This window comes from Sceloporus occidentalis, unplaced genomic scaffold, assembly GCF_023333645.1.
Source record: "Sceloporus occidentalis isolate IW3139 unplaced genomic scaffold, rSceOcc1.0.p SCAF_86, whole genome shotgun sequence".
Lineage (NCBI taxonomy): Eukaryota > Metazoa > Chordata > Lepidosauria > Squamata > Phrynosomatidae > Sceloporus > Sceloporus occidentalis.
The window spans coordinates 4,241,063-4,267,318 of NW_028317066.1; the positions used below are offsets into that span (position 1 = coordinate 4,241,063).

General features: G+C 44.7%; 1 protein-coding gene and 1 long non-coding RNA gene across 2 annotated transcripts; both read right to left on the reverse strand.

Annotated features, from left to right (window-relative positions):
• Positions 1–384: 384 nt before the first annotated feature.
• Positions 385–10,653, reverse strand: LOC149285041 (uncharacterized). The gene is made up of 4 exons (XM_089495892.1): positions 10,488–10,653; positions 9,341–9,461; positions 6,573–7,242; positions 385–403 (listed from the first exon to the last, which is right to left on the reverse strand). The coding sequence occupies exons 1-4, from the start codon at positions 10,560–10,562 to the stop codon at positions 385–387; spliced, it is 885 nt and encodes a 294-aa protein (XP_089352018.1). The 5' UTR covers positions 10,563–10,653.
• A 10,498-nt stretch (positions 10,654–21,151) lies between these two features.
• LOC149285042 (uncharacterized) lies at positions 21,152–24,081 on the reverse strand. Its single transcript, XR_016277801.1, has 3 exons — positions 24,009–24,081; positions 22,064–22,230; positions 21,152–21,241 (listed from the first exon to the last, which is right to left on the reverse strand). It is a non-coding gene; the product is annotated as an uncharacterized LOC149285042 (long non-coding RNA).
• Between the last annotated feature and the right edge of the window lie 2,175 nt (positions 24,082–26,256).

Here is a 26,256-nt window from a genome sequence, read left to right on the forward strand (position 1 = left end):
CTTTCCCCCCTTGGGAGTCTCCATGGGACCATGAGATTTCAGAGGGGGGATTAAAGGGAGGGTGTGTGCGTGTGTGTATGTGCGTACGTGTGAATATAAATTTGCTTCTTTTCAGGAAAAAGAAGACTAGCTCTGGTGTTGAATCTCTTTGCACAGTGAAGGCTGGAACCTGAAGGAAGAGGGCTCTGACTCTGTTTCTTTCATTGCATACAGTTGGTTCTCTTTCAACTGGACATTCTGTAGCCCACCAGATATTGAGAGACTGCAGCTCTCATCAGCCCCTTGGACAGCATAACAAATAAAAGAAGCATGCTGGGAATTGTAGAACCCTGACACCTGAATTCCCTCACCTACTTTTGGAATAAGCCTTGTGCGTAATCCCAGCTAGAGGGCTTTCGTTTTTCTGTTCAAGAAAGAAGGACCACAAGAGAAGAGCCTTTTCCTGTTCCTCTCTTCTGTTCAGTTGGTTTCAGTCTAGAGCAGGCCTGCTGTAAGGGTCAAAATTTTAAAGGTTTATTTGGGCTGCAGATAGGTTTTTAATGGCTCACTTTCCAACTTTTCACTTGAGGGGTGAATGTTGACCCTTCCTCTGCCACCACCTTCCAGCTCCTTTCCAGGGTCAATTGGTTTATAAAAAATATTTATACAGGTTCAGATTGGAGATTCTTCAGAAAATCCTGGAGGCCCTTCAGCTCCATGCTTTCATGTGTCCCTGCTCTTAGTTGTAGTTTGCTTCTGCATCCCAATTATCTACACATTGCTTACCAGGATAAGCTTTTTCCATACAAGTCTCTACCATTCAGTCTGTTGTTGTTTTCTTCAGTGACACTCACTACACTGATAGGGACACACTAAAAATAGTGGGACCTTCATTTATACCCATAACTTCACAATGTCCTGATCAGATCTGATTCTCTTTCACAGGATATAATAGATGTCGAGTTGTGCTTTTCTTCCTATCCAGACATGGTTTTCCGGTAACTCAGGAAAAGAACAACCTAGTTCCATTTCAGAAGCTACAACACTTTGGTTGTCGACACGTTGCTGACCAGAGTCTACCTGACCAAAGAAAGGGTAAGATCCATGAAGAACACCCTCAAACAGGTCGGTTGTCCTCAGTTTTCAGGCCTAGTGTTGCTGGCGCACCTACAGTGCCTGATCTGCTTCAGTTAACAGTTTGGCATGAACACGATTTCATGCCAGGAGCCTAGAGTGGTTCCTCTAGCTCTATCAAAAACAGATGGCACAAATAAATCACCTGTTCTGACATTTGCAAAATAGGTTCAAACCCCTTTGAATAGTGGTTGTTGTCACCAGTCGACAGGGATTGTCTGATTTGGACCCTGCTGTAGTTCCAAATAATGGTGGATGCCAGCTTAGGGTGACAGAAATCATTTTGTTACTCCCAATAAGCAAAATAAATAAATAAATAATAGGATCAACAATCTCCTCCACAATATAAACTGGCTTGAGCTATAATCAATAGTGCTTGTTTTCAACCACAACTACTAACAGCTCAATTCTGATTCAGATTCACAAGTTAACATTAAAGATTCATGTGAACCAAAGGACTGACCCAATCCAAGTCACTGATGACAAAACCAACATTTCTAATAACTTGGTTCAAGAAATGATTCAACTTCTTTTTCTCACAATCAAAACAAGGCTTTGATAAAATTGTGGCTTGTCTTGGATGCATTTTAACATGCTATAAGAAGATTAGAGTATCTCTGTTGGGATCAGTTGTTGATCACTCCATTTACAGTGCAGCTACTTCCTCTGCACTAGCAACCATCACATCCATCTAAGATAAATGTAGGACATGACATGACCTTCATCTTCCACATTTACATGCCACCACTGTTGGGTGGCCTTGAATCAAAGAGGCTTCCTCTGGAAGACACATCTTGTGGCTCTCACATAAGTGACATGCCTCCGTTCACCCATCCGTTGGTCGGGGAGCTTTGGTAAGTCCCATGTTATAGGATGCTTCCACCTCCATCGCTGGAAAAAGGACACTGGGTCTTACCTGTGAGATGTTCATTTTCAGCGATGGAGGTGGGAATATCCTCCCCACCCAGAAATGAGGAGGCTGTTTCCCTTGGCTCTGCTGCAAGGCTGGTTGATAGCTTCTATTGATTATGCTTATATTTGCATTGAATGCTCTCTGAGTTTGTTTTCTATCCTATAATATTGACTGAGGGATGGAGAGGGTTGCTCCTTCTGGTGGCATCGGCTCCTTCAAGTCTGCTTTTCCTACCTATTTCGAAGCAAGAGAGGGAATCAACCCATATTATAGGATATTCCCACCTACATCGCTAAAAATGAACATCTCACATATAAGACCCAATGTTCCTATTTTAGGTTCACTTGCAACATTCTAGATATTATACAATGTGCTTTATGCCAATATTCTTTCACATTTACACAGAACCACCAGAGATGGGAAAATGCATCCTTTCCATTTCCGCAGATCCAGCATCTATCTGAACTATTCTAAGATATTTTATGTATTTTTTTCAGGTTTCAAATACCATCGGAAAAAGTACTTTGCAATTGTTTTCCCTTAGGGCTTGGGAAGCTGTGTATGTTATCTTCCTTTCCCAAGTTAACTCCCATTCATGCATCTCAATATTATGTCCTGGATTTCTTGGCCATTGAACCATGTTTTCTTTAACCACCTCAGATTCCATATCATGTTTTAACCAGATTGTATACAATCTCCCCACAAGAGAACCTTTCCCTATAGCAAGCAGAAGAGAAGGTACTCTGGGTAACTGAAGAGAACCTCGTTTTTGCTGGATGCAGTATGTTTTTACCAGAGGTCCTTAATGTTGGGGTGGATTGTATGGGAGGTGATCCTGTAAGTAAGCTGGGCCCAAGCCATGAAGGGCTTTAAAGGTTATAAGCAAGACCTTGTACTGCCCCCGGAAATTAATGGGCAGCCAATGAAAAGACTTTAGTATAGGTTTAATATGGTCACTTCTAGATCTTCCAGTGACCACTCTGGCTGCCATATTTTGGATTAGTTGAAGTTTCCAGACTTGGTACAAGGGAAGCCCTTTGTAGATCGCATTGCAGAAGTCAAGACGTGAGCTTACCAGCAAGTGCACCAGAGTTTTTAGATCTTCAGGTTCCAGGAAAAGGCACAGCTGGCATATCATAGTAAAAGAAAGGAATAGAGGTGACGTGTAATGGAAGGTTGGAAGAAACCACGACTTTGAAAAACCGAAGCTGATAACAGGCACAACTTGCCGTCGCATGTATCTGAGCTGACATCTGGAGCAAAGGATCCAGGAGCACCTCCAAATTGCAAACATAGTCCTTTAAGGGAAGTGTGACCCCATCCAGGACTGGTTTACAAATCTCCATACCTGGGTCAGGGGCTCCAACAACAAGTACTTCTGTCTTATCTGGATAAACTTTCAATTTATTTTTCCTCATCTTTCCGATTACTGCCTCACGACATTCATTCAGAGGGAAGATGCCTTCCTTACTTGACACTCAGGTCTGGGGCATGGAGAGATATCACTGGGCTTCATCAGCGTACTTATAGCACCCCACTCCATGCATCCGGATGATCTCTCCAGGCAGTTTCATGTAGATGTTGAATAGCATTGGTGACAGGATGGTGCCCTGAGGAATGCCAGATTTAAACTCCCTTTTAGAGGAACAACTGTCCCCAAACATCTCCATCTGTAATCTCCGTGAGAGAGAGGACCAGAATCACCACAACGCATTGCCTCCGATCCTCAGTTCCCTCAGGCTTTCCATAAGGATACCATGGTCGAAGGTATTGAAAGCCACCGAGAGATCCAAAAGCATCAACAGAGTCACATTTCACCTGTCCATACTCAAGCAAAGATCATTTACTAAAGCAACCATAACAGTTTCTACTCTGTATCCCATCCTGAAGCCAGTTTGAAATGGGTCCAGATAATCTGTTTCATCCAAGACCGCTTGGAGATGAAGAGGAACTGTCCTCTCAATCATGTTGCTTAGAAATGGAAGATGGGAGACCGGACTGTAATTGTTCATGTCCAAGGGATCTAGGGAGGGCTTTTCCATAAACAGCTGTAACAGCGCTACTTTTAAGCAAGATGGATGAGATGCATTTATGATACATCTCAAGTGAGTCCTAAGTGCATCTCCTCCTTGAATGACCAGCCATGAAGAGCAAGGGTGGAGAGGGAAGTTGTCGTCTTCACACGTCCAAGGAGCTTGTCCATGTCCTCAGTATTCAGATTCAAATTGATCCAGTATGATCTTACTCATGGACACCTCACTTATAGCCTCTGCAATAATGCTGGCATCCAATTTGGCTCTTTTCAGAGATATATTATCTGTGAAATAGTCATTGAAAGCATCATAGTGAGCTGTGGAAGGCTCTAATAATGGGCTCCGGGAGAAAGTTGCCTGAATCAGGTCCCAGATCCCCCCCACCCCACCTCAGCAGTCCCTTTATGCTTCTCTTCCCTTGGTACTTTCACTCCTTTATTCCTTCCTTCTCCTCTTTTAATGTATATCCCTTCAAGGGCGCACAAGGCCCTTTCAGTATGATCCCAGAATTGGGAGGGAGGGATTCTTTCTGGAGCTGTGGGTCTATCTGCTGGTCCTCCTCTGTAAGGTTGTTGTGAAGGGAAAGATATGTATATGGGGTGTGCCTAATCCAGATCCTGTGGGCCTTTAAGCCTAGTTCCCAGATTGCCAGGGCGGTGTCAGTCTCCCCAGAAGGGGCTTTGGGGTCCCTCCATATCCCTCCTCTTGGCTTTGGCCTAAATTTTGGCTCTTCTCTGCCTCCCCCCAGACAGAGCCCCCTCCCCCCAGGATCCCAGAGAAAACTTCCTCCCCCGAATAATGTTGTTTCCAATGCTATTGCAGCCTATGCTGTGTGATGCTCTTTATTTGGCACAAAAATCCTCTCCTCTGCCCCACTTTCCAGGAGGAAGAGGATTTCTCAAAGACCGTTTTACTTTTTGATCCCCCTCCCCTCCATAGCCATGCCTCTCTCCAAGGGTCCCCCCTGCCCTCTTTTCTCATAAAAACCCTCAAGTACCTGCGCCCAAGGAATCCCCCAAGGAGGGGGCAGGGAAGGAAAAAGGGAGAGGAGGCCTGGCAGGCCCCTTGCCTTTCTTTGGGGGGGTGGGGAAGAGATCTGGGTTTCCTTCCTTCTTACAACAATCCAACCCCTCCAGAAGACCCCCCCCCCAAGCCATTCCCCCATATGAACGAGGGCTTTCCTCACTTCCCTCTCTCAGAGCAGGCTGCGAGCTTCAGGGCTGAGAGTGTGCATGCACAAATGCCCCAAAGGACTCTCCTGAGCATGTGCAGGGATCGTAAGGCCCTTGTTGCTGCTGCAGGTTATTCCACTGTTGGCCTTTGGAAGAAGGGAGGGACTACGGCCTTTTTTCCTTCCTTCCGGAATGGAGCCCAAGCTGCGGAGCTGAACTCAGGAGGGAAAGGCTGGGAAGGCTCTGCTTTGTACATATAGCTCTGTCTCTCTGAGTGTGTGTGTGTGTGTGTGTGTGTTTGCCTCTATTTTTATGATTGGGAATGGAGCTGAGGGCTGAGGAGAGAAGAAAGGGTCAACTTTGTTCAAATGCAGAACTTCTGTACATCAATGAGTCCAGTGTGTTGAAACAACAAGGAACTTTATTAAGAAAACAATCAGAAATTCAGTGTTTAAGTCAGAACTTCCCACCCCAAGCCAAAGAATACATTAAAGCCCCAAAACCTAAAACTCCACCCTCTTCCAAACCATGTCCCCACCTCCAATTCCCACAGTCAATGGCCCACAGGTAACAAGGCCCTCTTTGCCATTCCCAGAAACTAACTCTTTCTGTTAATATCTGCCCCCAATTGTCTTCAGCCAACATCCCACACAGTAAAAAAGCTATCATTCCTATAACTATTCTAACTACCTGCAATAAATCACACCCCTCTCTCTAGCTAACCTATTCCACAACCCATAATCCCCAGTCAAATTTATAAACTAAAGTAATGGTCTATATAAATAGCAATTAAAACCTAAACGTAACAAAATATAACTTTAAAACATAAACAGACATATGGACAGACAAACCAAACACACAACATCACAAGGGCCTGTTCTTATCACCACAGGATTAAAACTATATTCTTTGTATTGCTACTTGACAAAAATAATGTTAGTTTATTTCTGGCATTTGTATGGCATCTCTCCTGTGTGGACTCTCTGATGTGCCACGAGGTTTGACTTCCAGGGAAAACATTTCCCACAATGCTGGCATTTGTATGGCTTCTCTCCTGTGTGGACTCTCTGATGTCTCACTAGGTGTGACTTCCAAGAAAAACATTTCCCACAATGCTGGCATTTGTATGGCTTCTCTCCTGTGTGGACTCTCTGATGTGCCACTAGGTTTGACTTCCGGGGAAAACATTTCCCACAATGCTGGCATTTGTATGGCTTCTCTCCTGTGTGGACTCTCTGATGCGTCACTAGGTTTGACTTCCGGGGAAAACATTTCCTACAATGCTTGCATTTGTATGGCTTCTCTCCTGTGTGGACTCTCTGATGCATCACCAGGACTGACTTCCGAGAAAAACATTTCCCACAATGATGGCATTTGTATGGCTTCTCTACTGTGTGGACTCTCTGATGTGTCACTAGGCTTGACTTCCAAGAAAAACATTTCCCACAATGCTGGCATTTCTGTGGCTTCTCTCCTGTGTGGACTCTCTGATGTCTCACTAGGACTGGCTTCCAAGAAAAACATTTCCCACAATGCTGGCATTTGTATGGCTTCTCTCCTGTGTGGATTCTGTGATGTTTCACTAGGTCTGACTTCCAAGAAAAACATTTCCCACAATGCTGGCATTTGTATGGCTTCTCTCCTGTGTGGATTCTGTGATGTTCCACAATGTGTGACTTCAAAGAAAAACATTTTCCACAATGCTGGCATTTGTATGGCTTCTCTCCTGTGTGGACTCTCTGATGGATCACTAGGTTTGATTTCGAAGAAAAACATTTCCCACAATGCTGGCATTTGTATGGCTTCTCTCCTGTGTGGACTCTCTGATGTGTCACTAGGCTTGACTTCCAAGAAAAACATTTCCCACAATGCTGGCATTTCTGTGGCTTCTCTCCTGTGTGGACTCTCTGATGTCTCACTAGGACTGGCTTCCAAGAAAAACATTTCCCACAATGCTGGCATTTGTGTGGCTTCTCTCCTATGTGGATTCTCTCATGACTCAAATGTTCTTCTGTAAAGAAGGATAATGACAGATAAGACTGAAAATCAGAGTTAAGAGAGGAAGGTGTTACCCCATGATTTATCCCTCATTAACCCCTCCTTATTTGATTTTAAATTAATAAAGTTGCTGTGAATAACCCAAGCATTACCCTGCTGCTTATGCCCCTTAAATCCATGGAACAAGTATATCCTTATTCATAGGAGCTAGCAAAGAAGAGACTGGATGGGGACTGCCTTGAGGGAATCCGTGGAAGCAGATAGTCAAAGGACTGTTGAAAAAATATTCCATTAAACATGTGCAAAAATACTTTGATTGACAGGTGGCATCATATCCTGTGGACTGCCATATTGCCGAGTCACATTTTCACATTCCCTCCATCTCTCTATCACAGACAGAAACACACCCAAAGAGTGATGCATAAAAGGAACACTTTGAGGCCCATTTGTTGAGAAAGGCAGGATAATCAATATACAAATAATAGCAAATAAGTCATTGGGAAAGACGGAGCAAGTGGTCTGGGACCTGGACTCCAATTTTGGGGAGGGTCAAGTGCCAGAGCCTTAACACATCTGGACTACTGTTGGGGATTGGGGGGGTTACATTGCCACCAGGGGATCTCAACGGCACCCCCCCACACACATTGTATTCTCTTCGGAGGTGTGTGAATAATATTTTGCCCCTCAACATTAGGAGGAACTTCCTGACAGCAAAGGCTGTTTGACAGTGGAACACAATCTTTCTTCGGAGTGCAGTGGAGTCTCCCTCCTTGGAGCTCTTTAAGTAGAGGCTGGATCGCTATCTGTCAGAGATGCTTTGACTGAGAGTTCCTGCATGGCAGGAGGTTGGACCGGATGACCCTTGTGGTCTCTTCCAACTCTACGATTCTATGATTCTATCCAACAGCATCCCTTTGGAGAAGTGGTGGCCATTTTGCCACTAGTCTCCAAGCCATTGCAGGGCCAAGGGAGGCATTTTACCCAAGAAGTCTCTCCAGAGTCTCAAAAGGCTGGAAGAGGGGCCAAAAAAGCCAGTAAACCTGGTCAGGGATGGGCTGAGGAGTATTTGGAGCCAAAAAGCATTTATCTCCATGATTCCTTCCCACAAAATCCTAGAATTGACAGTTTAAATTAGGATATTTAGAATCCTTAGAAAGTGGAGAGCAATAGTGCCTCGCTAAACTACAAATTCCAAGATTTCTCAGTAAGTTGCTATGACACTTAAACTACGTGTTAAAGGTATCTAGGAGTCCTGGTAGACCACAACTTTAACCTGGGTCAACAGTGTGATGGAGCAGCTAAAAAGGCCAGCGTGATCCTAGGACAAATCAATACTAGTATAGTGTTATGGCAGGGGGCTGGACTGGATGGCCCTTCTAGTTTCTTTCAACTCTATGATTCTATGTTATAGATGAAGGGAAGTAATAGTGCAACTCTATTCTGCTTTGGTCAGGCCCTCACATGGAATGCTGTGTCCACTTCTGGTCACTACAATTCAAAAAGGATGTTGAGAAGATGGAGTGAAGCCAAAGGAGAGCAATGAAAATGGTGAAGGGTTTGGAAACCATCAAGCTGTATGAGAAGTGGTTTAGAGAGCTGAGAATGTTTAGCCTGGAGAAGAGAAGGTTAAGAGTGGATATGATAGCCCTGTTGAAATATTTGAAGAGATACTGAGGATGGAGCAAGCCTGCTTTCTGCTGCTCTAGAACAAAGGACACGGAACAATGGACGCAAACCACAGGAAAAGAGGTTCCACCTAAAGATTAGGAGGAACTTCCTGACATTAAGAATTATTCAACAGTGGAATATACTCCTTCAGAGAATGGTGGCGTCTTATTATTATTATTATTATTATTATTAATTTCTAAAGCACTCCTTCTTTGAAGGTCTTTAAAGGTCTTTGAAGATCATTAAACAAAGGCTGGGTGGCCATCTGTCGGGGATGCTTTCAATGTGTTTCCTGCATGGCAAGGGGTTGAACCAGATGATCCTTATGGTCTATTCCAGCTCTATGATTCTATAATTCTAAAGTGGAATCATAGTGCCATGATAATGTAGAATGAAAGGGCCCTCAGTCTTCATAGTAAGGGCAATGAATTCAGCTTCCTTACCCACAGAGGCCACATTCTCGTAATTCTCCATCATCACATCCTTGTACATAAGTCTCTGCTTCTTCGTCAGCAGTTTCCATTCATCCTCAGTGAAATATACTGCCACATCCGCAAAGGTCACCTGCAATAGAAAATAGCCCTCATCCAGAGAATGACTAATAAAAGGGGAGGGAGAAGCACATGATGCTTCCCAAAAATTATTGGATCACCTTAGAATTTAGTCCAGGAAATAAACTTTAATTGCTGTTAGCAAGAAAAACCTACTACCTTTGAGATCCAGTTTGTCTCAAATTCTTCCAATACAATATACAATATAATAAACAATATAATTTAGGCCATGGCTGGGATATTGATGATGGATTAGGATACTGACTATACCAAAACGTATTATATATTTAGCCTCCAAAGATTATAGTGCATTTAGCCATGTGTTGCCAAATTTCAGAGGTGAATGTCATTTTAAAAAAGCAGTTCTGGGGAGCACTGTGGGCTTGAGGGCCATGGGGCCACCCCCAATTTAGATCCAGAGACATTCTCCCATATTCCCAACATTTTACAGATGGAAAAACAAGACACATGTGGACAAGCAATGCCAGAAAGTGGTGAAGATGGTCAAAGTTGTTTATTAGGAAGATGAGACAAGCGAGGAAGGGCACCGCAGTTTGTTTTTGCCTCAGACTCCTATCAAGGGCAAGTCCCTGCCCCCTTCTTTCTTCTCCCCTCCCCACTTTTGAGTTGATGGAGTGCAAACTCCTTGGCACTCATTAAGCAGAAAATGAAGTGAGCTGAAGAAGGGGGAAATTGGGAGGAGCAGAGAGAAACCAGGACATTTGAAAAGCCCCCGAAATAATGGGTGACAGAGGATTAACCAGGACTGTCTCTGCCAAACGCGGACAGTATTTTATATGCTTCCTTTCATAAATTGGCCCAGCAGTGACCCAGATAATAATAATAATAATAAAAATAAAACTTTTATTTGTATACCGCCCTTCCATCGATCAGGGCGGTGAACAACATAATAAAACAATACATACATTGTACAAATTAAAACAACTTAAAAAACCCCGGTCAGCCATCCATCTTGCCGTTAACATAGAGAGGGAGGCCTTTTAGGACTTCAGATGAAGCTCATAGGATAGTGACTCACCAAAGAGTAGTTGTACCTCGTCAGCCTCTTTCTCTTGGGACCCAACTCCATCTGCTTGGCTTCTGTGTTGGCCATCAGGTGGACAGGGGGATCCTGGTGGCCCTGCACTTGGGTCACTTCCAGCAAGAGAGGCCCCTAAAGCCGTGTCCAAGGAGGCCGAAATGAGGTTCCTGAGAAAAATGACCAAGGTTAGGAATGGCTTGGCAAGAAATCCTACAGTACTCAAAGACACAGAGAACAGCATCCTGCTGGTGAGATACGCAGGTGACATATGCCTCCTTTGGGCCGATGCAGAGGTGGGTATCCCCTTCCTCCCTCTGCACCAAACAAACCCCCTGGACCTAGCATAGATTCACTGCAGATCCCCTACACAACAGATACTCCATGCCTTATTAGAGTGGTGAAGGACGAGGGGATGGGGAATTGGAGAGGGCCCTGGTTATGCCCCCGTAGCTAGAAGTATCATAAATAAATAAATAAATGTGCATCATAAATAAATAAGTAAATAAATCAATCATCTGCTGAAGCCTCCAGAGGTCCCCAATACTTTCTCCCAGCATAATCCCCTTTCTCAAGAAGGCTGCATCCGCACTGCAGAAATAAGGCACTTTGACACCGCTTTAACCACTCATGTGCTATGGAATCCTGGGATTTTACGTTTGGTACATTTAGCCTTATCTGCCAGAGAGCTCTGGTGCCCCAACGAACTACAAATCCCAGGATTCCACAGGATGGAGCCAGGAGAGTTAAAGTGGTTTCAAACCGGATTCTTTCTGTAATGCAGATACAGCCTAAGTCAGTTGTAAAAGGATAGAAGCACCCAAGTCGAATTTTTATCCTGTTATAAATGGTTTTGCTTTTTTAAAATGTTAGCGGTTTGTTTTTCTGTCTAATCCTTATTTTTGTTGTTCTTGTTTGTTTCTATGTCTATTTGGTAATAATATGAGATGGTCTGGTCTGCCTCCTTCCTTCTTCCCTGAAAATCTCTCAATAAGAAAACTGGGGAGACTTTTAAAACCTCCCAAAGGAGCTACTTTTGGGCTAGTTTTGGGGGCAAGCCTCCTCTTAGAAGCCAAAAGCCCAATGTTTGCAGATAGTAACAAGGCTTCTATTAAAATTATCCATCCCATTTCTAATCTCTTTTAAAACCCATGCTCCCCAGTAGAAGCAGAGCTGTGTAAGAAAACCCTCTCAGAAAAGACACACAAAGGGACACACTTCCTTTTGGCCCAAGGAGCCTGGTGTCCTTCTCCTCAGGGAGAGAAAGAGGAGCCTCTCGGTTCAACTGAAGAGGCCTCAGAGAAGGTTCCGGAACATTATTCCCCACAGTCACAAGCAGCACTAAATGGCCACCGGAACACAAAATGGCTGCAAGAACACAAAATGGCCACTAGAACACAAAATGGCTGCCTCTCCCTCAGTGCTTGTCAGTTGGCAGTTGGAGGCCTTCAGGGACCCCAAAATGGAGGATGAAAGGTCTCCAAAGTCGGAAGGGACCCCAAACATGATTTCCAAACCTTAACAACACCTAAAAATTATTCTGATCCTTCTATTGAAAGTAGAAACCTGATCCCTCTACCTCAATACAATCAATAGTGGAAGATATTAATATTTTCTCCCCATCTAGGCAGCACAGAATCAATACAAAATGAGCAGATCAATATCTATGGGACTGACAGGAGTAGATTGGATCCCCTACTACAGCCCTACTACAGAGTCCTGACCATTGAGAAACAGCCTTGAGCAACTGGGGAACTGAGAAAAGCGGTTCCAGCTGCAGGACTGTTGGAGACTGCAATTCCCAGGATGAGCTGCATCCCTTTTGGTGCATTTTATGTACAGGGGCTGACTAAAGAGGAATACATTAAAGGCTCTATTGTTGACTGTTAAAATACACACTAAATGAAGTCATGGGAATATCAATAACGTACACGAAAATTTCCAGTCAAGTTTATAAATGTTGGGATACTATGGATAAAGTTGCTCTTTCTTTGCTCCCAGGGAGGCTGCCTTGTCCTGAGTCCTGGGGGATGCCAAGGCTCCCCTAGAGCAGGAGAGTGGGGCTCCATAGGGGTTTGAGGGATGCTCTGGTGGGGGATGCTGGGAACTGCAGTCCAACAATCTCTGGGGGGCCTTGCTTTGCCTTCTCCTCCTGAGCCAAAGCAAAAGAGGAAATCTTGCTGGAGGACTTTGTGGAGAAGGAAAGGTGTTTTCAGGGGGAAGCAGAAAAGTCAGTTTACATGCAGGCTGACCAGTTGTCCTCCTTTCCCAGGACATGTCCTACATTTCAGCCTTCTGTCCAGGAGGAGGCCCAAAAGGTCATCCGTTTTTAGCCTAAGAAGCATGAATGTACATTTCTCTGAAGGTTTTTAGCTTTTATTTGGTCATGCACTCCATTTTCCTTGAAGTCTTCCACTTTGCAGTGCCTTGTCCTCCTTTGTGGGGAGGACATCTGGTCACCCGGCTTGAGGGTCTCTCCTCCAATAGAGCCATGGGGTCCAGAGGGAGGGCCAGTCGTGGGTCTCCAGGGCTGGTGTTAGGGTCTGGAGAAGGGAGGGAGAGGCTGGGAAGCCAGAACCTCAGAGTTCCTCCATGCAAAGCAGCTGCTCCAACCACTGGGCTATATTCCCTTCCCAATGGGTTCAGGGTTACAAAGCGGCTGCTGGCCTTTTGTCTTCTGAATCCTGCCTGCATTGGTCACCTCTCCTGTGGCACAGTCCCACTTCTGCCCCACCACAGTCTTACGGAGAGGGCCCAGTTCGAGGGGGAGCTGAGGATTTCTGTTCAGACATTTAGTGAGAGATAATAGCCCTTATCAGATGAGTCTGGAACTGGGGGTCTTCAGCACTGGGCGGTTCGAATTCACGTTATTTCGCACAATACCATCATACCTGGGAGCCCCTCCGAATTGGCATGATTCAAATTGGCCAATACGCATTCGCGCGAAGTGCATTCAGTGCAGAATGTTTTGTCACACCGGTGCTCAACATGAGGATTGGCCGATTCGTATCAGCCCCCTCGCACATGCTCAGTGGTGCCCTGCATGGGTTGCGACCTTAAACGCTTCCGGGGTGAAAGGGGAGGTCACGTCATGACAGCCCGGTAAACAGCTGGAGAGCCAGCTCATGCACATTAACAATCGCGATACAACGTGCCCTCTCTACATTCCTCTCTGTTTCCTCTCTACATTCCTGCTTGGTTTTAACGTTACCATGACCTTCCCTTGCAACAAATTAGCAATGCCCGGTTGTACGTGTGTGTGTGTGAGTGTGTGAATATGTATTCTGGGGGGGGGGGGGGGGAGGACCAGTTCCAGCGGCTGTCAAAGAGGCTGGATGGCCATCTAAGTAAATGGGGATGCTTTTTTCCTCCTCCTCCTCCCGGCTTGGGAGCCAGCATAAGCTGCATCCCAAGAAGGGAACAGGCGCGGGGCCGCTAGAATCGCGGCGATCGCCGCCATTCCAGCGGCCCCCGCGCCTCTTCCCTTCTTGGGATGCAGCCTATGCTGGCTCCCAAGCCGGGAGGAGGAGGAGGAGGCTGCCGGAACCACGATTCCAGCGGCCCCCCGCGCCTCTTCCCTTCTTGGGATGCAGCTTATGCTGGCTCCCAAGCCGGGAGGAGGAGGAGGAGGCCGCTGGAACCGCCCCCCCCCCCCCCCCCGCTTCCCTGGAACCGGCAAGAGGAAAGACCCACCGGAAGTTAAAATTGGAATCTGGGGGTCTTGCGATGGAATTCAGGATTGGGTAGTCACACCAGAGCCATTCGCACTGAGATCGAACAGAGCCCCAATCCAGGATATTGCCAATCCCCTTATCAGCGCACTGGCCAACACGCTCCAAAAAGAGGAGCCAGTACGCATTCAGTTCGGCATCTCGCGCATTCACGTGAGTTCGGATTGGGCCATTCGAATGCTGGTATGATGGTATTGTGCGAAATAACGTGAATTCGAACCGCCCAGTGCTGAAGACCCCCAGTTCCAGACTCATCTGATAAGGGCTAATGTTTTAAGGAAAGCTTTTCCTCTGCTTCGGTTTTGTGGGAAAATACCTAATGTATAGCATTTCCCACCTTGGCAGGAGATGGGGCCAGATCTGTGGGGTCCCTAGGGATGGTGTCACCCGGTTTGACCGCCTCCTCCTCCCATTTCACTCCATACAGACTTCTTAGTAGTGCTTTTTTCCCACTAATGTTACTTGAAAATCATAATTCCCATATTCCACTGAATGTAATGCTAATAGTTGTGAAATAAACAACTAGCAAAATTAAAATGATACCTTCAAATAACAATATCATAGGCACAACCTAAATGTATTTACAGATACATAGTGAAGATTTAGTGAAAATGTGATGTTTTTAAAGAAAAATTAAAAAGGATTTTTTCAAAAAGTTCAATTTAAAACAAATCAAGATTAAAATGTTGAAGTTTTGTTCTTCCAGGCAGCAGAGCCCAGCTCCTCCATGACCTCCTTCTTGATCAGAGGAGAGGGATGAAGGGAAGACCGTGGCCACAATTACTTGGGGGGGGGGGGGTCCCTTAATGCCACGGACCAAGACCCCTCCTGGGAAGAAAGCATCCTTTGAGGACATTTGTCCTTCCTCCCATGGCCCCCTTTTCCTCCTCCTCTCTCTCCTTCCTGACCCCCCACTAGGCCTGCCCCCCACAACTGCCATTCCTCTCCTTGAAATGGGAACTGTGGGCTCTTCTTCTCTCCCTCCAAACTCCCAGCCTTTCCCTGCCCCCTCTTGCCCTTTGGAGGACAGAGTGGAGGACTGGAGTCCTTTCAGGGGGGACCTTAATCATGCAGACCCCCTGCTCCTCCCCTCAGGCCCTTTCACTAAGAGCATCCATTAAAGAGCATTAAAGAACCATAGAGTCACAGGAGAGTTGGAATAGACCACATGGCAAATGGCCATGGAGGGCAGAAGGTGACAATGCCAAGGAAACTCCTCTGAGTCCCAGCCATAGTAACTCCTGGTAGTAAATAGTCCAGGGGGCTGAGGGGGTCTCCTCTCCCAAAGTGGGGTAGTAAAGACTAGTTCCCATGGGACTGTGGGCCCCATGACCTCTTAGCAAATCTATGGAATACGCTGCCTCCAAGAGCATTGGAGGAGTCTCTGGCTGGATGGCCATCTCTTTGGAGGACTTGGAGGGCAGATTGGGGCTGAATGTTTGGCCCTTGGGGCTCCCTTCCAGCCCTAGGAGCCTATGAAGCCTACCTTACAAAATGGCCGTTGGAGCAGAAAAAGGTTGCCAAAACACAAAATGGCCACTGGAACACAAAATAGCTGCCACAACACAAAATGGCCACTGGAACACAAAAAGTTGCCAAAACACAAAATGTCTACTGGAACACAAAATGGCTACCAAAACACAAAATGGCTACTGGAACACAAAATGGCTGCCTATTCCTCAGTGCTTGGCAGTTGTCAGTTTGAGGCCTTCAGGGAGAGAGAGAGAGAGAGAGAGAGACTGAGGGGAAGAGAGGAAGGAAGTCCTGGAGGAAGGGGGTCTTGGGAGATAGAGAGCCTTCCTGAGATATTCGGGATTCGCTTCCGAACAAAGGGGTTTCTGGCTTCATAAAGGATTTGGGGAAAACTGGATCTGAAAGACAGTAGTCTTTTATCTTGCCAATGGGATTTAAAGTGTATTTCCTGGACTTGATCTCCCAGCATCCACATGGCCAGAAAGAGGAGGGATCCTTCCCTGCAGTTAAGGACACTCCAATCTCTCTGAACTTAGGACTACAACTCCCATGTCTTCTTGACCAGAAACATTGGCAATATCTTTCTTTCTTTCTTTCTTTCTTTCTCCCTATCTGTCTTGTGAGGTGTGATTAAGCCCTCTTAGTGGTGTTACTCCTCTTGTTGTCGTTGTGTGCCTCCAAGTTGTTTCTGATTTATGGCAACCCTAAGAGAAGTCTTTTGCATGCTTTTAATGACAATAACAATAATAATAATAATGTTTTTATACTCCTCTATTCAGCTAAAAGGTTTTCAAAGTGTCTTACAAATTGTTAATTAGACATTTAGACATTATAGCAACCTTAAGGGAAGCCCTTTGCAGGATTTTCTTGGCAAGATTTGTCCAGAAGTGGTTTTGCAAGTGCCTCCTTCTGAGGCTGAGAGAGTGTGACTTCTTGCCTAAGGTCACTTAGTGGGTTTCTGTGGCCAAGAGGGCATTCAAACCCTGGGCTCCAGTGTCATAGTCCAGTGCTCCAGCCACTAAACCATGCTGGCTCTTTCTTGAGGCTTTGTAGCTTTTTGTGGTGTGGCTCCAAGTCATTGCTGACTTCTGGGGAGCCTCTCCTGGGGTTTTCTTGGCAAGAGTTGTTCAGAGGAGGTTTGCCATTGCCTTCCCTGAGGCTGAGAGAGTGTGACTTCTTGCCCAAGGGCACCCAGCTGGTTTCATGGAGGAGTCGGGCACTAGACCCTGGCCTCCAGAGTTGTAACCGAACACTCAAACCACTGCACCACACTGCCTCCCATTCCCATGTACAACCTGTGAAATAACTGCAGACTTTTTTCTGTTCTTCATGGGTGTCTTCAAGTCTTTTCCAACTTATGGCGACCCTGAGGCAACCTTATCATGGGGTTTCCTTGGTATGTTTCTTCAGAGAGGGGTTGCCATTGCCATCCTCTGAGGCTGAGAGAGTGTGACTTGACAAGGTTCACCTAACTCCAAAACACACTGCAGCAATAATCCAATCTGATACCGCTTTAACTGCCCTGGCTCAGTGTTTGGGAATTCTGGGAAATGTAGTTTTGTGAGACATTGAGCTTTCTCTGTCAGAGGGCTATGGTGCCTCAATAAACTCCAATTCCCAGGATTCCCTAGCACTGGGCCAGGGCAGTTAAAGCGCTCTCAAAATGGACTATTGCTGCCATGTGTTTTGGACCTTTCTTGGCCGCAAACTGTCCATAGCCTGCAATGCATCTCCTAATTCTGTTGGCAGTCCCTCCCTCCCAACACTTTCTCATTTCCCCCCAAAACCAGCACAAAGCTGGCAGATGGAAAGAGGTTTTAAAGCAGCATTTAAATCTGCCATATTTGTTTTTAAAAGACTAAATGTCCCAAAAGCTATTATCAGTTTTGTAGCTATTATTACAGAAAGACGTAGAGTGCAAACTCCTCAAGTACCTTTATTTTCTGGAGTGAGATGGGCTTTTCCAACTGACTCACTGTGATGATCTCCGGTGGTCCAAGCAGCCAAACTGCGGCCCTGTAATAATAATAGTAATAATAATAATAATAATAATAATAATAATAATATATTTTTACCCCTCTCTTCAGCTAAAAGGCGATTAGTGTGGCTTACAAATTGTTAGACATTTAGACATTATGGCTCTTAGCCTATCAGACCCTTAAATTCCTGAAATCACGCTGCCTCCATCCAGTGAATTATAAAAGGGTTTCCCTTAACCTCCACTGGGACCGGTTAAGGAACCTTATTTCTACTTCTTTACTGATCTTCCCAAGCATCAACCGAGCCAAAACACGTGTAAAAGGAGCGTCGAGTAGTAGATACTCCAAGGAGGTATTCATTATAAATAACAAAATATAACTGAAATATAAGTCATACAAGATATTAAGAATCTTGCAGGTACAATATTTCTAAGTATATAATATTCAGTTCACACAAGCTATTAAAATAATAAATAGACCTAAACATCCAATTCTGAGACTAACTTCCAAGATCCGCTCTTTAACTCTCTCTCTCGATCTCCAACCGACACAATTCCCCCAACTGTCTCTTGGTCTCTCAGGCCTTATATCTCCTTCTCACGGAAGCTTCCAGAAGAACCTTTATCTTGCTCTCTGATTGGTCAAGAGAGCCTTCCGTAGCAGTGATGTCATTCTGCATTTGCATAAACCTCCCTTTTCTGCCTGAAGAAGACCTCCATTGACTGGAGCCCAGTCATTACACTTTCCCAAGGCAAGGCTTGCACCTATTTCCCAATGTTGTTCTTGGGGTCTGCCTTCCAGTTGTTTCCAGGTCTTATGGTGACCTTATGGGAGTCTCTGAAGGGGTTTTCTTGGCAGGTTCCTTCAGAGTGGGTTTCCCATGGCCATCCTCTGAGGCTGAGAGAGTGTGACTTGCCCAAGGCTTCAGTTCTTTTGAAAGCCTTTTTGCTTTATCTTCTAGAAGGCAGCTGAAGTGTTGCTTCTTGCACTGAAGAATAAGAGGAACCTTGTGACATCCAAAAGGCTAACATTCTCTGGAGTTATGTGTGATAATAGGTATATATAGGATTGAAATACTTGTTCATTTATTAAAAGGTTTATAGTGCACCCCATATCATAGAATCTCATAGCTATGTCCCTTAATAGCAGTTAACCAAATTAAACAGTATATAAAACAAAAACATGAAACAAGCTAGACAAGGAAACTGTTACATGGATTTGTAATTGGTTGACTGGCGAAACCCAAAGAGTGCTCAACAATGGCTTCTTTTCATCCCAGAGAGAAGTGACCAGTGGGGTGTCCAGTGGGGCTCTGTCCTGGGCCCAGGGCTATTCAACATCTTTATCAATGACTTGGTTGACAGAAATAGGGGCATACTTATAAAATTTGCTGATGGCACCAAATTGGAACGGGTAGCTAAAACCCCAGAGGACAGGATCAAAATTCAAAATGACCTGAACAGACTAGAAAACTGGGCCAAAGCTAACAAAATGAAATGTGACACAGAGAAATGTAAGGTACTACATTAAGGGTGGAAAAATGAAATGCACAGATACAGGATGGGGAACACCTGGCTGAATGAAACTATGTGTGAAAGGGATCTAGGAGTCTCAGTAGATCACAAGTTGAACATGAGTCAACAGTGTGATGCAGCAGCTACCAAGGCAAATGCAATTTTAGCCTGCATCAATAGAAGTATAGTTTCTAGATGAAGTGAAGTAATAGTCCCACTCTATTCTACTCTGGTCAGGTCCCACCTGGAATACTGTGTCCAGTTCTGGGCCCCACGATTCAAAAAGGATGTTGAGAAACTGGAGTGTGTCCAAAGGAGGGCAACTAAAATAGTGAAGGGTCTGGAAACCATATCCTATGAGGAACAACTTAGGGAACTGTGGATGTTTAGCCTGGAGAAGTAAAGGTTAAGAGGCGATATGACAGCCCTGTTTAAATATTTGAAGGGATGCCATATTGTGCAGGGAGCAAGCTTGTTTTCTGCTGCTCCAGAGAACAAGAACCGGAGAAATGGATGCAAGCTGCAGGAAAAGAGATTCCAGCTCAACATTAGGAGGGACATTGGAACACACTCCTTCCTCAGAGTGTATTGGAGTCTCCTTCCTTGGAGGTTTTTAAATAGGGGCTGGATGGCCATCTCTCACTATGCTTTGATTGAGAGTTCCTCCATGGCAGGGGGGACTGGGTGGCCCCAGTGGTCTCTTCCAACTCTATGAGTCTCTAATTCTCTGATTCTGAGATTACAATGGGACAGTCTCAATGCTTAAGGTAAGGAGCAGCAACCTGAAGTCACAATAGCGCCATCTGAGTACTTCAGGCTAGGTGCATCAGCCTGAAATCAAAATGGGCAGACTCAATGCATGAGGGTAGGAGCATCAGCCTTAGGTCACAACGGGCCATTCTCAATCCTTCAGAGAAGGTGCTTCAGGCTGAAGTCACAATGGGCCAGTCTCAATCCTTCAGGTAAAGAGCACCAGCCTCAACTCATAATAGACCTATCTAAATCTTTAAGGCAAGGAGCTTGAGTCTGAGATCACAATGGGCCAATCGCAATCTCTCAGGCAACGAGCATCAGCTTGAGGTAATGGGCCGGTCTCATTCCTTTAGGTATGGAGCACCAGTCTGAAGTGACCATAGTCCCATCTCAATCCTTCAGGAAAGGAGATAAGCCTGAGATCACAATGGGACACTATCAATGCTTCAGGTAAGGAGCATCAGACTGAGGTCACAAGGAGCCAATCTCAATCTCTCAGGCAACGAGCATCAGCCTGAGGTAATGGGCCGGTCTCATTCCTTCAGGTATGGAGCACCAGTCTGAAGTGACAATAGTCCCATGTAAATCCTTCAGGAAAGGAGGATAAGCCTGAGATCACAATAGGCCAGTCTCAGTTATTCAGGTAAGATGCATGAGCCTGAAGTCACAATGGGCCAGTCTCAGTCGTTCAGGCAAGGAGCATCAGCCTGAGATCACAGTGGGACACTATCAATGCTTCAGGTAAGGAGCATCAGACTGAGGTCACAATGAGCCAATCTCAATCTCTCAGGCAACGAGCATCAGTCTGATGTAATGGCCGGTCTCATTCCTTCAGGTATGGAGCACCATTCTGAAGTGACAATAGTCCCATGTAAATCCTTCAGGAAAGGAGGATAAGCCTGAGATCACAATAGGCCAGTCTCAGTTATTCAGGTAAGATGCATGAGCCTGAAGTCACAATGGGCCAGTCTCAGTCCTTCAGGCAAGGAGCATCAGCCTGAGATCACAGTGGGACACTATCAATGCTTCAGATAAGGAGCATCAGACTGAGGTCACAATTCCAGCTATTCAACTATTCCAGCTCTATGATTCTATAATTCTAAGTGCAATCATAGTGCCATGATAATGTAGTATGAAATGCCTTCAGTCTTCATAGTAAGGGCAATGAATTCAGCTTCCTTACCCACAGAGGCCACATTCTCTTAATTCTCCATCATCACATCCTTGTACATCAGTCTCTGCTTCTTTGTCAACAGTTTCCATTCATCCTCAGTGAAATATACCGCCACATCTGCAAAGGTCACCTGCAACAGAAAATAGCCCTCATTCAGAGAATGACTAATAAAAAGGGGGGAGCACATGATGCATCCGAAAAATTATTTGATAACCTCAGAATTTAGTCCACAAAATAAACTTTAAATTCTGTTAGCAAGAAAAAAGCTACTGCCTTTGAGGTCCAGTTTGTCTCAAATTCTTTCAATATAACATTCAATATAATAAACAATATAATTTAGGCCATGGCTGGGATATTGATAATGGTTTAGGATACTGACTATCCTGACACGTATAGCCCATTTAGCCATTTGTTGCCAAATTTCAGAGGCAAATGTCATTTTAAAAAAGCAGTTCTGGGGAGCACTGTGGGCTTGAGGGCCACGGAGCCACCCCCACTTTAGATCCAGAGACATTCTCCCATATCTCCCAACATTTCACAGATGGGAAAAACTAGACACATGTGGGCAAGCAACACCAGAAAGTGGTGAAGATGGTCAAAGTTGTTTATGAGGAAGATCACGCAAGCGGGAAAGGGCACAGCAGTTTGCTTTTGCCTCAGACTCCTAGCAAAGGAAAGTCCCTGCCCCCTTCTTTCTTCTCCTCTCCCCACCTTTGAGTTGATGGGGTGCAAAATCCTTGGCACTTCTTATGCAGAAATTGAAATGAGCTGGTGAAAGGGGAAAGTAGAAGGAGGAGGGAGAAACCAGGACATTTTAAAAGCCCCTGAAATAATGGGGTGACAGAGGATTAACCAGGACTGTCTCTGCCAAACCTGGACAGTATTTTCTTTGCTTCCTTTCATAAATTGGCTCAGCAGTGACACAGATGAAGCTATTAGGATAGTGACTTACCAAAGAGCTGTTGTACCTCGGCAGCCTCCTTCTGTTGGAGCCCAACTCCCTCTGCTTGGCCTCTGTGCTGGCCATCAGGTGGGCAGGGGGTCCTGGTGGTCCTGCACTTGAGTCCCTTCCAGCACAGAGACCCCAAAGCCGTGTACAAGGAGGCCGAGATGAGGTTCCTGAAAAAAGGGACCACAGTTAGCATTGGCTTGGCAAGGACCCCTGCAACACTCAAAGACGCAGAGAACAGCATCCTGCTGGTGACATACGCAGGTGACATATGCCTCCTTTGGGCCGATGCAGAGGTGGGCATCCCCTTCCTCCCTCTGCAACAAACAAAGCTCCCTACACCTAGCATAGATTCACTGCAGCTCCCCTACACAACAAATACTCCATGCCTTCTTAGAGTGGTGGGGGATTAGGGGATGGGGAATTGGAGAGGGCCCTGGTTATGTCTGTGTAGCTAGATGTGAAATGAGTGCATCATTTGTGGAAACCTCCTCACTTCTCTTGTGACCCTCAGAGGAAGTTGTCTTCATTTTGCTTCTGGCTAAATAAAAACAGCTGGATGCTTCTCCAATACCTCACACCCAATACTCTCACCAGGCATGAAATGGCCATGCGGGATAGCTTCCACAACTCTATGGTAGGACCTGGGTCAATGAATAGCCAGTTGTAGCCTCATTACACTGGGAGCAACACTGGAGAATAGAGGGTTCTGCTGGGTCAGGCTGTCTGGCCTAGTGGCTTCTCATTTTCCCAGTGGCCAAATCAGTTGCCCTCCATCCCACAGGGAGGCCCCCAGTCAGGCAGGGCAGGAAAGGAGCTCTCTCTTCTCTGGTTGCCCTTCTTCCATGGTATCCAGCCCTCCCCGCAGGGTTGGGGGGCACCAGAGGATTGATTTGATGGGAAGGGAACAACCAATTCCCATGGCAGCCTTCTGCATGCAGAGAAGCCACAGTTCTTAGATTGTCTCTGCCCATGTGGAGAGTGCCTATTTTCTACACTGTTGCCTGGCCATCTTGGCTTGGGAATGTCCAGTTCTAGCCACATGCAGGATTAAATCTTACCCTGTATCCTATCCTATACTTAGTGCTGATCAGAGTAGACTCACTCAATCTCTTATGAATTGACTCACCAGTCAATGATGGGTTCAGTGGGTCTACGCTAAGGTTAACCAACAGGATTCAGGTCTCCTCAGACTTTAAATTCAGATAAGTTGCAACAGAATGTAGAAAATATATATACCGAATTATGCATTGTATAAAATTCAATAAAAATTATATTTAAAAAGAATTTAAATGCAGGAATGCTAATTTTTCCATGCTGTGTCATAATCACTGATGAGAATTTGATTTCTCTTCCATGCAGAGGAGGGGAGGCAAGGACCGGTGGGACCCTCCCCAGCTAAGGCCCAAAGGGAGGGTCTCTTTCCCCAGCCTCCCCATTGGCCCTGCGTCTCTGCCTCCCCTTCCTCAGACCCCCCCACAGGCCCCTTCCTTCCTTCCTTTGCCCCCAAATGGAGGGCCAGAGGCACAAAGGGACACACTGACTTCCTTTTGGCCCAAGGAGCCTGGCCTCCTTCTCTCTCTGGAGCCTCAGGAGAGAAAGAGAGACCTCTGTTCAACTGAGGCCTCAGAGAAGGTTCTGGAACATTATTTCCCACAGTCACAAGCAGCACAAAATGGCTGCCAGAACAAAAAATGGCTGCCTCTGCCTCAGTGTTTGGCAGTTGGAAATTTGAAGCCTTCAGGGAACAGAAAATGGAGGATGAAAGGGCCCCAAAGGGCCCCAAACAGCATTTCCAAACCTTAAAAACACCTAAAAGTTTTCCTGATGTGATGATATAGGGACTCCCTGAGATTATCTTTATAAATAAGTCTTTATAAGTCTAAATGAATAAATAAATAAATAAAATTTAATAATAATAATAATAATAATAATAATAAGCAACAACCAAAAAGTATTCTGTCCAGGAGTTGCTTCTTTTTCTCGTTGTTCTCCTTCCTCAATGCCCACCTCCTCCTCCTCCTCCTCCTCCTCCCCAGACCCTTCACTCCTCCTGTGCAACAGGCTGCAACCCACAGCCTCAGAGCCTGCCTGCCGTCCTCCCACCCCTGGCTGTGCTGCTGCTGCTTTTTCTGAGGGCGGAGGTGGCAACTACTCTCCAGTCCTCTCTCGGAGTGTGTGACTCCAAAGGATTGGTTGCTGTGTAGCCAGCCTCCCTCTCAGAGTCAGGGCTGGAGCTGAAATGTGCCAAAGTCTCTGAATCTCCACAGAAATCAAACGGAAAGCTCTTTAAAATCCCAATTTCCTTGTGAAAGTGACGAAATTGGCAACAGTGCAAACAGCCATGAGACGAAGAGGGATTCCTACTCTAGGGATCCTATCCAGAGGTTGCCATGCTGGCCGGACCATACAGCAAACCACAATCACACCCACAATCCACAAAACAGGGATACCTTTAGTGGCCAACCAAAATGCACAAAATAGATGAAACAAGCTTTTGAAGCTCAACTGCCTTCTTCATTGGGAAAAAGGGTTAAAAATGAAATAGCAGAAAGGTATCACTGTTTTCTGGATTTTGGACGCTCTTCCTTGCAATGTGACTGAAGCACCTTCTCCTGGATATGGTTTTTAGGTTTCAGGATACTGTATTTTTTTTTAACTTTATTGCTGAAATAAAAAAAACATATAGGAGCAACAACAATAACACAAATACAGTTAAAAGATTTGACAAATACAAATATTCACAAGCAAAAAAAACCTGTAAAACATACTAAATTACATCCAAACTCACAATACATCCAACCTTAGATTCCTCAACAAACAAACAAAAAGTCTTACCAAGTTTGTGCTCTTTTGCTGTGTCTCTGTTTTCTTTTCCACCTTTCGGTCTTCTCTTGATCACTTCTTTAGTTAAACATTTTCAATTAGCTTTTTGCATTCTTTAATCCATGTTTCTAACAATATACAAGAAAAAGAAAAGCAAAACAGGAGCGAAACCAGGAACAGATAATTTAATCCCATCCGTTGTCAGAGAATTATTATTTTTTCTTTCTCCCTCTTTAACTGATCCACTTTTTTGTTTTTTGATAAAAAGAGGTGCTTTTACTAGTTTAAAATTAAAATCACTTATTTAAATAACATTGATGTAACTTCCTTTAATGTTGGGATATTTCATCCACTGTATTCCCTTCAATCTTCCATTCTTTTCCAATATAGTCCATCACTTGATCCCAGTCTTCTCTCAGTCTATCCATTTTTGGTTTTTGTAAGATCCTTGTGAGTTTATCTGCTTCCAATGCATCAAATAGTCTTAACAGACATTTTTCGGCTTCAGGAACTTTAGTTTGTCTCCTTTCTTTTGCTAGTGTCATTCTTGCTGTTGATAAAAGATAAAACAATACTCTACCATACGATTTTTCCACTCCATTTTCTATAATATTTAGCAAATATACTTCAGGACAGATTTTAGGTTCACTTGCAACATTTCAGATATTATGCAATGTACTTTATGCTAAATTTCTTTCACTTTTACACAGGGCCAGCAGAGATGGGAAAATGTGCCCTTTTCATTTCCGCACATCCAGTACCTATCCAAACTATTCTTAGATATTTTATGTATTTTTTCATTTTTTGAAATACCATCGGGAAAAAAATACTTTGTAGTAGTTTTCCCTTAGGGCTTGGGAAGCTGTGTATTTTATCCTCCTTTTCCAAGTGAACTCCCGTTCTTCCATCTCAATATTTTGTCCTAGATTTCTTGGCCATTGAACCATGTTTTCTTTAACCACTTCAGATTCCATATCATGTTTTAACAGGATTTTATACAATCTCCCCACAAGTGAACCTTTCCCGATAGCAAGCACATTTCCTAGTATTTCTGTACTAATTATTTCTATGCCATTTGTTTTCATAACCAACAGAAAATCTCTCTCTTATTTGCCTGAAAACAAGCCAATTACCTCATTTACCTTCTTCTTTTATTTTTCTCATATTTTTATTTTAATCATATTGCCTTGTTTATTTGTCAAATCATTGTAATAATAATAATAATAATAATAATAATAATTTTTATTTATATCCCGCTTCTCCAAACAGATCAAAGCAGCAAAGAGTAAAAACATTAGTAATATACAATAACAGTTTACCATTGTTGCGTTCAAAAGCCTCCCAATTCCTCCCATCCACAATAAAATACA

Excerpts from the sequence above, each read along its gene's own strand:
- LOC149285041 (XM_089495892.1), bottom strand. The coding sequence starts at position 10,562 with ATGGCCAACACAGAAGCCAAGCAGATGGAGTTGGGTCCCAAGAGAAAG. Across the intron at positions 9,462-10,487 it reads CGAGGTACAACTACTCTTTG|GTGACCTTTGCGGATGTGGC; the intron begins GTGAGTCACTAT and ends TTTCTATTGCAG. Across the intron at positions 7,243-9,340 it reads CGAGAATGTGGCCTCTGTGG|AAGAACATTTGAGTCATGAG; the intron begins GTAAGGAAGCTG and ends CCTTCTTTACAG.